The 11,418-nt window shown below is 67.0% G+C and overlaps 5 protein-coding genes across 5 annotated transcripts; 4 read left to right on the plus strand and 1 right to left on the minus strand.

Annotated features, from left to right (window-relative positions):
- Positions 1-8: 8 nt before the first annotated feature.
- On the plus strand, positions 9-904 carry RHOBADRAFT_43088 (uncharacterized protein; the record flags this gene model as incomplete). Its single annotated transcript, XM_018414172.1, has 3 exons — positions 9-116; positions 178-360; positions 449-904. 3 exons carry the CDS (start codon positions 9-11, stop codon positions 902-904), a joined length of 747 nt encoding a protein of 248 aa, XP_018271714.1.
- Positions 905-3,115: 2,211 nt separating this feature from the next.
- On the plus strand, positions 3,116-5,752 carry RHOBADRAFT_52705 (uncharacterized protein; the record flags this gene model as incomplete). The annotated part of the gene is made up of 13 exons (XM_018416468.1): positions 3,116-3,148; positions 3,271-3,350; positions 3,448-3,520; positions 3,610-3,645; positions 3,822-3,834; positions 3,943-3,977; positions 4,047-4,319; positions 4,392-4,509; positions 4,604-4,735; positions 4,804-4,834; positions 4,901-5,119; positions 5,203-5,314; positions 5,477-5,752. 13 exons carry the CDS (start codon positions 3,116-3,118, stop codon positions 5,714-5,716), a joined length of 1,395 nt encoding a protein of 464 aa, XP_018271715.1. The 3' UTR covers positions 5,717-5,752.
- Positions 5,753-6,062: 310 nt separating this feature from the next.
- Positions 6,063-6,915, plus strand: RHOBADRAFT_66260 (uncharacterized protein; the record flags this gene model as incomplete). Its single annotated transcript, XM_018418913.1, has 5 exons — positions 6,063-6,086; positions 6,152-6,168; positions 6,238-6,374; positions 6,529-6,541; positions 6,704-6,915. Coding segments are annotated over 5 exons (363 nt in total), but the record flags the coding sequence as incomplete, so codon positions are not given.
- Positions 6,916-7,104: 189 nt separating this feature from the next.
- RHOBADRAFT_52707 (uncharacterized protein) lies at positions 7,105-8,846 on the minus strand (the record flags this gene model as incomplete). Its single annotated transcript, XM_018416469.1, has 5 exons — positions 7,105-8,105; positions 8,166-8,289; positions 8,364-8,494; positions 8,560-8,680; positions 8,745-8,846. 5 exons carry the CDS (start codon positions 8,844-8,846, stop codon positions 7,105-7,107), a joined length of 1,479 nt encoding a protein of 492 aa, XP_018271717.1.
- Positions 8,847-9,586: 740 nt separating this feature from the next.
- Positions 9,587-10,067, plus strand: RHOBADRAFT_14063 (uncharacterized protein; the record flags this gene model as incomplete). The annotated part of the gene is made up of 3 exons (XM_018412176.1): positions 9,587-9,749; positions 9,907-9,921; positions 9,994-10,067. Coding segments are annotated over 3 exons (252 nt in total), but the record flags the coding sequence as incomplete, so codon positions are not given.
- Positions 10,068-11,418: the final 1,351 nt, after the last annotated feature.

The following is an 11,418-nucleotide window of genomic DNA, read 5'->3' on the forward strand; positions in this document are numbered from 1 at the left end:
TGCTCGACATGGCCACCTCGCAACTGCCCGAGTGCCGCGCGTGCGACCGCGAGACGCCGCTCCACTGCGCGAGCTGCCACCACACGCCCTACTGCAGCGTCGTCTGCAGCCAGCTTGTGCGTCCTCTGCCTCGATCTCTCACCTGTACCTCCGACACTGACCCACTCGCACGAGCAGCTCGCCGCCACGCACCCGTGGGTCTGTGCCCAGCCCGGCGGCACCTTTACCTTCGCGCCGCTCACCGGGGCCGAGGCGGCGCAGCTCAAGCTCGCCTACACGAGCTCGAACGTCGACATGAAGGGCTTGTGGCAGGCGACGACCGTCATGCAGGAGCACGGCTGGCAGCACTCGGACTTCCCGGTGCGCCGACTCTCTCTTCCTCTTCCTCTCGAGGGACGCCGACGGCGTCGAACGTCGGTCTGACACCTCGTCCTTTCCTGTCTCGCAGGCCCTGTTCGACAAGCTCGCTCTCGGCACGTCCGACATCGCCGAGCCGGGTCGCTCCGCCATGCTCGTCGAGCTGCACTTCTTCCTCCTCAACATGCGCAACCTCCAGCTCGCGCCGGGCGTCGTCCTGTCGCCCTGGGGCTACACGGCGCTCACGACTCGCTGGATCCTCGACGGCCTACGCGTGCCCACCAACGCGGCCAACGTCCCGTCGTACGAGAGCGCGACGCTCGCCGACCTCGCGCCGGTCCTGCACCGTGTCCTCAACTACTGGACGATCGCGAGCCCGTCCCTGTCGGGCTTCACCAAGATGGGCATCAAGCGTGCGCAGAAGCTTGCCCTCGCGCGCATCGAGGCGGCGTCGCAAGGCCTGTCGCTCGGGAGCGCCGCCGAGCAGCGGTTCGTCGCCTCGTACGCCCGCCAGGTGGTCCAGGTCTTTGTGCAGAAGAAGGTCTGAGGGAGCTGTAGCGAGACGAGGGCGTGCTTGTAACGATGCGCTTACTTGATCAACGCTGAGAGGCAGCGAGAGTCGCGTTCCTTCTTCGCCGCTTTGACCGCTCCTCGCGCTCGAGACGATCAGGCCGGCGGCGCGCACGTCCCAAGTCACGCCTCGGTCCTGTCCACACGCTCAAGTGCACTCGGACGTCTCTCCTGAGCGCCTTGCGGGGGCGGAGGACGCACCGGAGCTGCCGCGGACCGAGCACGCCGCGCGGCTCGCTCAGCTTCGCCTCTTCTTCCTCGGCTCTCCCGCTGTGCTCGTCTCGCTCGCTTCGTCTTCTGCGTCATGGCCAACATCGTACAGACCTGGACGGCCAACCGCAGCTCGCGGCTTGCGGCACAGGCCGTTCTCGACCAGTTCCTCCCGGCGCATCGCACGCCCGCGCAGCTTGACACCTTCGTCGTCGGCGGTGCGTCGTGGACCTCTCTTTGTCGGCCCTCTCTCGAAGCCAGTCACGCTCACGACGTCCATCGACCGCAGGCCTGGCTGCCCTAGCCTGTCACGTTGCGCCCGCGCCGCACGGACAGCTCGTCGTCAACGCGCTTCGCACCGCCAAGTTGGCGACGCAGGACACGGTGCGTCGCCTCCTTTCTCTCGTTCGGCCATCAGGGAGGTGACAACTGACTCGCGTTGTCCCGGGCAGCCCATCGTCGTGCACAAAACCGGGAGCCTGCGTGAGCGAGAGGAAGCTGCGCAGGCTCTGTGCGCTCGGTCCGCCAACGATCGCTCGCTCGCCGCCTTCGACCCTACTCTGCAAGAGCCTTTCTCTGTGCGTCTCTCGATCACTGAGCCGACGCACAAGGAGCGCGTTACTGACCCCCTCTCGCCGACAGACCAACCTCTTCTTCGCCAGAGATCCCGAGGGTCAACAGGCCGTGCGAGGCCACCTCAAGGTCCTGCCTCTCATCTTTCGCCCGCATCAACTCCGACAGGTCGCCTTTGGCGGGGACGTTATCCGGCATGCGGCTTGGGAAGGCGTCGTCGCCGGCGAGCTGCTCCTCGGCGCGGACGCCGAGTGTCCTGCGCCGCTCATGGTCATCCGGTGGGCGCTCCTCCTCGGCATCGACGAGGTCCGCGCGTTGCACTCAGACGTGCACCACGACGACCGCGACGAGTTGGTCCACTCGCACGTCGCCGTCGCCGTGCGCGACATGATCCCGGTCGAGCACCGTGCGCACGTCGTCACTCGGTGGCTCGCAAAGCTCAATAACGACTACCGCCGCTCGGCTGTCGACTACGAGTGGCGCACGTCGGCGGAGAACGAGTCGCGCGTCGCTCGCGAGCGTCGCGAACTCGCCTACGCCTCGCTCGGCGAGCGCTTCAAGGAGGTTACTAACAGTTTGCGGGCCATCCTCATCGTGCGTCCCCCGTCTCTCCTCCTTCTGTGCGACGGACTTTCCTCGGTCGGTCGCTTACTCGTCTTGCGCATTCCCGCAGTTGGTCGGCGTCCTCTCCCCGACTCTCTTGCCTGCCAATCCGAGCACCCTGACTGACCTCTCGCATACCCTGTTCCCTTCCTCGCGTCTCCTTGTTACAGGTGCACCCACCAGGCGCGCACTCGCTCGACAAGTCGGCTTTCGACGCGACGGCTCGCAGGCGGGACGAGCGCGTGAGCGTCTTTGTGTAGACTCGTCCCCTCACCTTTGCCTAGTCACCTTTTCTTGTCTGCCATGCACTCGTTCTTTCCGAGTCTTGCAGTCTGCCCGTCCCGTTCGAGGCGAGAGAGCGCCAACCGTCGAGGAGCGAGAGCGCCCTTTCGACCTTCCCAAACTCGCCTTCTCGGCCGTCAATCCGCTCGCCCTCGTCTCTTGCTGGCTCGCCGTGGGGCTGCAAGGCACGAGCCAGCTCTCCTTTCGAGAGTTCGCCTTGACCCAGGCGGTCACGCTGGCTCATGCGGCCTCGAGCGCTCGCTGAAGGTCGGACGCAGCCCGCTTTGACCTCCTCGCTCACCAACCGCGTCGTCGGCTCGTCGGCCTGCCGCTCGTCCGTCGCGAGCGTCTCGGCTGCTGCCCGTGCGAGCTGTGCGGCGCACGTTCGCAGCCCTCTCCTCTCGCACGCGGACGGACGACGTTCCGTACGCGGAGGCCGTCGAAAGCTCGGCTCCTCTCCTCCTCGTCGGCCCACTTTCTTCTTGCTTGGAGAGAGCACTCGCACAAGCACCTTCGAGAGATGACTGTCGCGTCGCAGCCAGCCGAGCAAGAGGTGCGCTGCGAGACCTGCGGTCCCCCGCCCTCTCTCTCTCCACCCTCGGCCGGCACGTCGAGACTGACGCACAGGTTGGCCTTCTTTGCTCGCCCTTCCTTCCTTCCCACCCACCCTTCCAGTTCATCCCGATCACCGCTCCCGACATGCCCGGCGGATCCTTCAGCGACAGCACCGGCCAGCGCAGGCGCTCCAGCGTCCGGTGAGCACCCTCCCCTTTCCCCCCACCTCCTCCCCCCGTCTCGTTCGTCCCCAGGCTGATTGAGCCCTCGCGCCCGCCCTGCCACCCCTGGACACAGTCGCCCGTCCATCGCCAACTCGCGCCTCGCGCCGCTCACCCACCACAAGAAGCCCGAGCCCGGCGCGCCCTTTGTGCGTCTTCGCACCTTTTCGAGGCGTGCGTGGAGGAGGCGGACGAGACCGAGCCGAACGAGCTGACCTCGAGCACCGTTCCCCTGCAGAACCTCGTCTTTGTCGGTGCCGGCAACATCAACTTTGTGCGTCCTGCTCTCGAATCCGTGCGGGCAGCGAGGAGGGCCAGGGTGCGAGGAGGGCGGCTGCAGGAGAGGCGGTGCTCCTCCTCGACCCGACGCCCTCGCTCGCCTTTCTGCAGCGTCTAAGAGTTCGCCGTACTGACGATCTTGCGCATCGCGGCGTCCTCTCGCGCACACAGGGCAGTGATGAGGGTGCGTCCCACTCCTTCCGACCTTTCCTCCCTCAACCTTCTCTCCTGCCTTCCCGCCGCCGTACTTTCTCTCGACGGCAGTACTGACGCCGTCTGGCGAGCTGTACAGGCCCCTGGGACCACTCGTTCCGCCTCGAGAACCGGGTCCGTCTCTCTCTCCTTCGACGACTCCCTCTCCCGCCTCAACTGACTCCTTCCCTCGCGCGAACACAGCTCGGCCCGCGCCTCAAGGTCGTCGCCATCATCGACCCGGTCGAGGCCGTCGCCAAGCAGCGTCTCGACGTCAAGCGCTCGTCGTTCGTCGAGATGGCCTACCGCGACACGCGCATCTGCCCCTCGCTCGACGACTTTGTCTCGACTATGAAGGAGCACGAGCGCCCGCACGCCTTCATTGTCGGCTCGCCGGCCGCCTTCCGCGGCTCGACCCAGCAGGGTCGCGACTTTGAGCTCCAGGTCCTCAAGCTCTTCCCCGAGAACACGCCCGCGGTCCGTCGTTTCGCCCTCTCGTTCGGCTCGTCTCGCCTCGACGCACCTTTACTGACTCACAGTTGCCCACAGATGTTTATCGAGAAGCCGCTCTCGGCGGACTCGGTCGACAACGCGCTCCAGGTCGCCGACGCGCTCGTCAAGTCGGGCGCGGTCGTCTCGGTCGGCTACTTCCTTCGCTACCTTCGTGGTGCGTCCTAGCTCTTTCACCTCATCGTACGTGGCGGCGGAACGAGGTGCCGCAGCTTGAGCAGACGTTCCTGACCTCTTCTCCTCGCGCGCAGTCGTCCAGAAGATGCGCGAGATCATCGAGGACAACGAGCTCGAGGTCATGGCCACCAACGCCCGCTACTACTGCTCGTACGCCAACATCGCCAAGCCGGCCTGGTGGATGAAGAGCAAGGACTGTGGCCCGAGTGCGTCCCCCTCATTGGCCTCCCTCTCCCGTCGGCCGCACTGACCCTCACCTCGTACCGCCGTGCAGTCGTCGAGCAGGGCACTCACCTCGTCGACCTGTGAGCACCTCGTTCTCTGCGTCCTGGCACGAGCGCACGTCGCTGACCCGGATTCCTCGCCCGCAGGTCGCGCTACTTTGGCGGCGACGTCGACCTCAAGTCGGTCCAGGCGCAGGCGCTCGAGTGGGACGAGCCCGCCGGTCAGCTGTCGGCCATCCCTGTCGACGAGTCCAAGATTGCCGAGGACGACCGCATCCCGCGCGTCACGAGCGCGACCTGGAAGTACGAGAACGGCGCGATCGGCAGCCTCACGCACGCCCTCACGCTCCAGGGCTACAAGTACAAGTGCGTCCCCTCCTCTCTCTCTCTGCGCCCTACTCGTTTCTGCGGAATGTCGTCCTGACCGTTCCCTGGCTCCTCGTGCGCAGCGTCGAGCTCGAGGTCCTCGCCGACGGGTACCAGCTCCGGCTCATCGACCCGTACAACAACCCCGAGCTTCGTGTCCGCACCCCGGGCGGCGACGACGAGCAGGTCTACCGTGTGCGTGCGACTCTCTCTCTTCTCTCTCGCGGTCGGGGCAGCAAGAGGCCGGGCAGGCCGTCCGCGCGCTCGGGCCCCCTCCCCCTTCCTGCCTCACCTCCTTCCTGCCTCGCCTCCTCTCTCCTCGTGTACGATCCTGACGTCTTTACCCGTCACCTGCAGTTCGGCGACGACGACCCGTATGCCGGCGAGCTCAACGCGTTCCTCGACGAGATCCCCGCCACGGCCGCCGGCGCTCCTGCCGCCCACAACGACAGCGCCATCGCCGACGACGACGAGGGACGCGCGTTCGCCATTTTGTCATCGTTCGATGACGCGAGCAAGACGTACGCGCTGTCGTGGGCGATCCGCCTCGCGTCCGAGGCCAACACGACCAAGTTCTCGAAGAAGGAGAAGAAGTAGACTCGTCCCTCCCCTCTCAGTACCCCCAGCTCGCTCACGCCGAGGAACCCTGTACACAGACGTGCGCCGCCGCCGTTGTCGTCGAGAGCGACGAGGAGAGGTTCCGCCGCAGCCGAGAAGTCGAAACTCGGCTCGAGAAGTGCTCTGGCTCGACGGCTCGGTTCCTCTCGCTTAGCCTCGAGAGCAGTCGCTCAAGCAGTCGAGCTCGCGAGCGAAATGGCGCCGAGAAGGACCCTCGGTGAAGACGAGGCTGCGTCGTCGTCATCCGTGCGGAGAGACGGGGAAGGTCGACGAGGACGAGACGTCGGCTCTCTCGCTCTCTCCCTCCACTCGCTTCTGCACTTCTAGCCACCACCAGCACAGTACCACTGTGCGTCTCGGCACCCTGTCCATGCGATGGCGCACCCTCACTGACTCTTCCTCCCCTTCGCGCAGCTCCACCATGTCGTCCAGTGCGGCCCCACCCTTCGTCGCCCTCTCTCGCCTCGTCACACCGACTGACCTCGCCTGCACGCCCGCAGACTCTGCTTCCGGACTCGGCGCGAACAACCAGGCCATCGGCGAGGGCTCGACCAAGGGCCCGTCGGGCCAGGGCGCCGACTCGCAGGCCGGCGGCCGCGAGATGAACGACTCGGAGAGCAGCATGAAGGGCGACACTGTGCGTCCCTCTCGTTCCTCTCCCACTGTGCCAGTCGAGCGTGCGCGCGGCTCTGCACCTGCGCCGCGTCGACTGGGTGCGCGCACTGGACCTGCCACTGACGTAGCTCGCCCATGTTGCCCCGCCTCGTCGCACCTTTTCCCAATCTCTGCAGTCGTCCCAGCCGAGTGCGTCTTCCTCCTCTCTACCACATCAGACAGAGAAGCGCCGAGCGCTGACCTTTGTTCCCGTCCCTTTCCCACTTCTCCTCCTCTCCGCTCCTCCCCCACTTTCTCCTCGACTCTCCCTTCTCGTCCCTCCTTCTGCGCCCGTCTTTCGCCCTCTCTCAGACGTCAACAACGAGTACCCCGCCAACGGCGAGGCCGGCGCCAACATCAAGACCGACAGCGAGTCGGCCAAGTTCAGCGCCGACGGCTCGAGCGCCGCCACCTCGGCCGACCAGTGAGCGCGCGCTCGTTGCGCCCGGGCTTTCCTTTCGGTTCGAGGAGACAGACTGTGTAGATAGGGACGCAAAGGATGTGCTCTTTCGTTCGTGCCTCTGCTTGTGCGCGGTCGACGAGAGGGCATGAGTCGGCGAGAGGACAACCGCTCTCGCTCTCGCTTTCCCTTCCATCGCTCTCGTGCTCATCTAGGTCGAACCCACTCGAGAGATAAAGCGCACGACGTTGCTCCCCAAATTCACTACCAGCTCCTCCTCGACGACGACCTCAAGCTTCTCCTCCTCCGCGCCTCACCGTGCGCCCGCGCCCGGTCCTCCTCGCCGCGGGATGAACAGCCCGTTGACCGACCGCGCGCTCGGGACCCGCCCTGGCGCTGCGGGTGGCGAGGCGGCGCGCGACGCTGCGGTGGCGGCGCGGGACGCGAGCGGCGGCGGAGGAGGACGAGGGGGCGGCGAGGCGCCCGACGGCGTCGAGGTGCGGCGCGAGGCAGCGCCGGGAGCTGCTGCGGCGACCGAGAATGCGGGGAGGTATGCTGGCGGCGGTGGCGGCGAGGACCCCGGCGAGGTCGCTGTCGAGCGTGGAGGTGCGGGTGGAGGAGGACGAGGGCGAGGGACGGCGACGACCCGCTTGACGGTCGTGATGACGGGCCTGGCTCGAGGACGAGAGGAAGGCTGCTGCTGAGTCGTGGTGGTGGGAGGGGGAGAGCGGGCTTGGTCGGCGGTGGAAGGGGTGGGTCGGGCGTGGGAGGAAGAGGCCGGAGCCGGCGGCGAGAAGCTCGGCTGCCGGCTCGACGATGCTCTGCTGCTCGCGTACGACGTTGCCGATGCGGGCGGCGAGAGCGCGACCCGCTTGTGGGCGTGCGGCGCGCCCTCCTCGGCCGCGAACGGGCCCGCACCGCGCTTGAGCGAGCGAGGCTCGTCCGAGACGGGCCTGCCCGTCCTCGCAAGCGACGCCGTCGACTCCTTGTACGGGCGCAATGTCGGCGCGTCGGACGTCGAGCTCGAGGCGGGCGCGCCAGCGGAACATGCGCTCGGCTGCTCGGGGGACGCGTCGGGAAAGCCCGCGAGGAGGTCGCGCTTGGGACGAGGAGGGCCAGGAGGGAAGCCCGCGAGAGGCGGAGGAGGTCGACTGGGGAGAGCGCCGGCGAGGGCGGGCGGCACGGCGGGCAGGACGGGCTTGGGCGGATGTCGAGGCTGGGCGGGCGCGGCAGGTTTGCGACGCCTCGGGGCGTAGATGCTCTTGATCGCCTTGGTGTTGCTCCGGGCCTTGTCCATGAGCGACTTGACGCGTGCTGCAGGGAGGAACCGAGTCAGGCCCCGGCTGCGAGGCGAGGGGAGAGAGGGCCACGCACGAGGAGGACCGGCTTTGCGAGCTTTGGCAAGCTGGACGCCGTCGACGCGCTCGATCGTCTTGCGCCGGTCCTTGTAGTCTTGGAGCTGTCCCCGCATGCGCGACAGGAGCTCCTCCATCTTGGCCTGTAGGATGACGAGCGCGTCAGGTCTGGGCTCGAGCGTCGGCGACCAGAAGGGGCGGAATGGCGGCGACGCACCTCGCGACGGGCCTCCTCTCGCTCGTACTGTTCGCGCCACGACTGTGGCTCGTCGTCGGGGCGGAGCTGGCCGTCCTCGATGACCTTGCGCACCTCGATGAACTCGTTGATGGCGAGCTCGCGCCAGATGTCTGTCGCGGCGGGCGGGAGGGTCAGCGGCGCGCCATGACGGACGTCGCGGGAGCTGTGTGCTCACGGTTGGTGTGCGGGGCGATGTGAGGCGACGCGTCTTCGAGCATGGCGAGTTGCGAGGCGGTGCTGAGCGGAAGGAGGTCGGCGATGAGCGAGTAATGGGCGTCGCCGAGGTCGGTCACGGCCTGCGCAGGGGAGGGCGAGGGTCAGCTCGCATGGCATGGCTGCATCAGGCGGGCTGGGACTCACTGGCCAGGCGGCGCGGAGGATTGCGAGAGCCGACGACTTGAGTGACGGCGGAGAGCGTGTGGTCGCCTCAAGGCGGTCGAGCAGCGGATGTGGGCGGTCCATGGCGGGTGCTAGGACCTGCACAGGCGCACCACAGCAGCTCTTGCCGTGTGTGAGGGCGAGTTTGCGAGTCGTCGAGCTGGACCACCTTCATCAGTTCGTCGAGTTCGTCGACTCTCTCTGACCTCGGTTCTCGACACCACGCGGCGCGATTACAACAACAGCAGCTCGAGCATGTTCAGCAGCATCACTGTGAGCACCGGACGCGTTCTCACCGCGCTCCCGAGCGCTGCTCATCCCTGCCTTCTCCCCACGTCGACAGCAAGCCCTCGGGCTCTCGGCTCCCTCAGCCTCGACCAGCAGCGTCCCCTCGATCGTCGCAGAGCCCGACACCACCTCGGTCGCCTTCCCCGCCGCCAACTCGCAGCAGCGAGCACGACCACCCTCCTCCGCCACCCCCTCGTTCGCCCTCTCGCCGCCCGACGCACCTCGAACACCCGACGACGGCGACGACCAAGACGGGCAGGGCGACGCCGACGACGACAAGCCGGCGCTGCCCGAGATCCAGGTCAGCGGAGCTGGCGCGCTCGCTCCCCCGACGACGACCAAGAAGGTGGTCAAGGCGGCAAAAGGGCGGGTCCGGGTCGAGAAGGGCTTCAGCCAGCTCGACTGGGCCAGGTTGAACCGCAGCGGCGACGTCGACTTGCGCGTGCGTCCCTTTCTCTTCTCCTCCTCCTTGCCGGGCACAGCCCGCACACCTCCACGCCGGCCCTTTACTGACCCTCGCTTTCCTCGTACAGGGCGGCGTCACCGAGCTGCGCGGCATTACGCCGTCAGAGCTCGAGCGGCACAACACGCGCGACGACTGCTGGCAGGCGTACGGCGGCAAGGTGTACAACGTCGGCCCGTTCCTCAAGTTCCACCCGGGCGGCGACGGCGAGATGATGCGCGGTGCGGGCAAGGACGGTGCGTCTACGAGCTCTCTTTCTCTCATTGGCGTCGGTACGGTCGCGCAGGGACGAGCGACCGTCTCGCGGGCGAGCGCTGCGCATGCTCGCCTCGAGCCTGGACGAGCACGAGTTCTGACGACCTCCTTGTCATCCCTCCCTCCGTCCTCTCGCAGCCACTCAGCTCTTCAGTGCGTCCTCTCGCTCTCTCTTTCTGTGGCGCGAGCGTCGAGCCTGACTGCTTCGCCCTTTTCCTCGCGCAGTGCTCGCGCACGCGTGGGTCAACTACGACACGCTGCTCGAGAACTGCCTCGTCGGGTTCCTCGTACGCGACTAGAGTCGGGCGGGAGCAGGGTGTCGGTGGGGAGGTGACATAGACGGCGCGTTGTTGTACTAGATGTGTCTGCAGCTCGCGAGACGAGCGTGACCTGACTCGAGGGAACGAGGACGAGGCGCAAGGAGTGGGCGGCCTCTCTTCTTTCGCCGGTTTGATCGCATGATTCCGAGAGACGGCAAGTAGAGAGCTACCGCACGCGATTGAGCGCGCTCGCGCGAGTGCGACTGGTCGGGCGAGATTGCCGCGGTGGTGCCGGATTCAGACTTGGCGACGCGAGGTGGAGCCGCTCACGGCTTGAGCTGCTCCACAGCCGCGACTCACCTGCTGAGCGGGTCCACCTAGCTGCACAAGCCGTCCCGGTACTCTCTGCGCGCCTCGCCGTCCAGCAAGAACACCCCCTCGCCGTCCAGAACCGCCGCCAGTCCTCATCACCCGGCCCAACTTCGACTCGACCACCTACCTTCGTCAAGCCTCGCCCAGGGCAGCGCAGCCTGTCCGATACTCGTGAGGCAAGCCCCAGTTGCCTCAGTCCGAGCGCGCCGTCCCGAACTGACCCCTTCCCCTCGCAGCGACCCGCGGCTCCACCTCGTCGCCTTCCAGGTGCGTCCCGGCTCTCCCTAGACTGTGCGGGCACGTCGCTCGAGCGGCAGCGTACCTGCTTCTGCTGTTGTGTGCCGGAACTCTCCCTGACGCATTGCCTCCAGCCCACCCTCTCGGCGCCGCCGCAGCCGCAGCCGACCACGCGCCAGATCCTCGCCAACACCATGTCGTCCGCCTGGGAATACTACCTCACGCCCACCCTGACCCTCTCCCTCCTCCTCGCGTGCGAGGCGCCGCCGACCCTGTCGTCGTGGTTCGCCAGCTGGGCCCTGTACCTCACGCGGCCGGCGCTGTTGCGCCAGACGCTTGAGTGGGAGCTCGAGGAGCGGCAGGGGGCGACGGGAACGGTCAGTGCGGGCACGTTGAGGGTCGTCGACTATGCGCGGTGGAAGGCGCTCAAGGGCGAGGTGCGCACTCTCTTTCTCTCTCGCTATCAAAGATCGTCTTTCTGCGTCCCTGTACGAGTCCTCACCGTTGCTCGCCCTCTCGCAGACGTCCACGTCGGCACCAAACAGCAATGGCTACATGTCCCTGTCGTCGGCGGCCTCGCCTGGCGCTCCCGGTGACGACGACGACGACGACGAGGAGCTGAGCCGGCTCATCGCGACGCTCGAGGGCATCGCGATTCCTTCACCTGTGCGTCCTCTTCCTCCTCTCCTTCTCTCCTCTTGTCTTCCAGAGCGACGATACTGACCACCTCTTGTCCCGCAGGCACACGACCTCCTCCTCTCCTCGCTCGCCACCGTCCGCC

Source organism: Rhodotorula graminis (assembly GCF_001329695.1).
Source record: "Rhodotorula graminis WP1 unplaced genomic scaffold RHOBAscaffold_5, whole genome shotgun sequence".
In the NCBI taxonomy this organism is placed as follows: Eukaryota; Fungi; Basidiomycota; class Microbotryomycetes; order Sporidiobolales; family Sporidiobolaceae; genus Rhodotorula; species Rhodotorula graminis.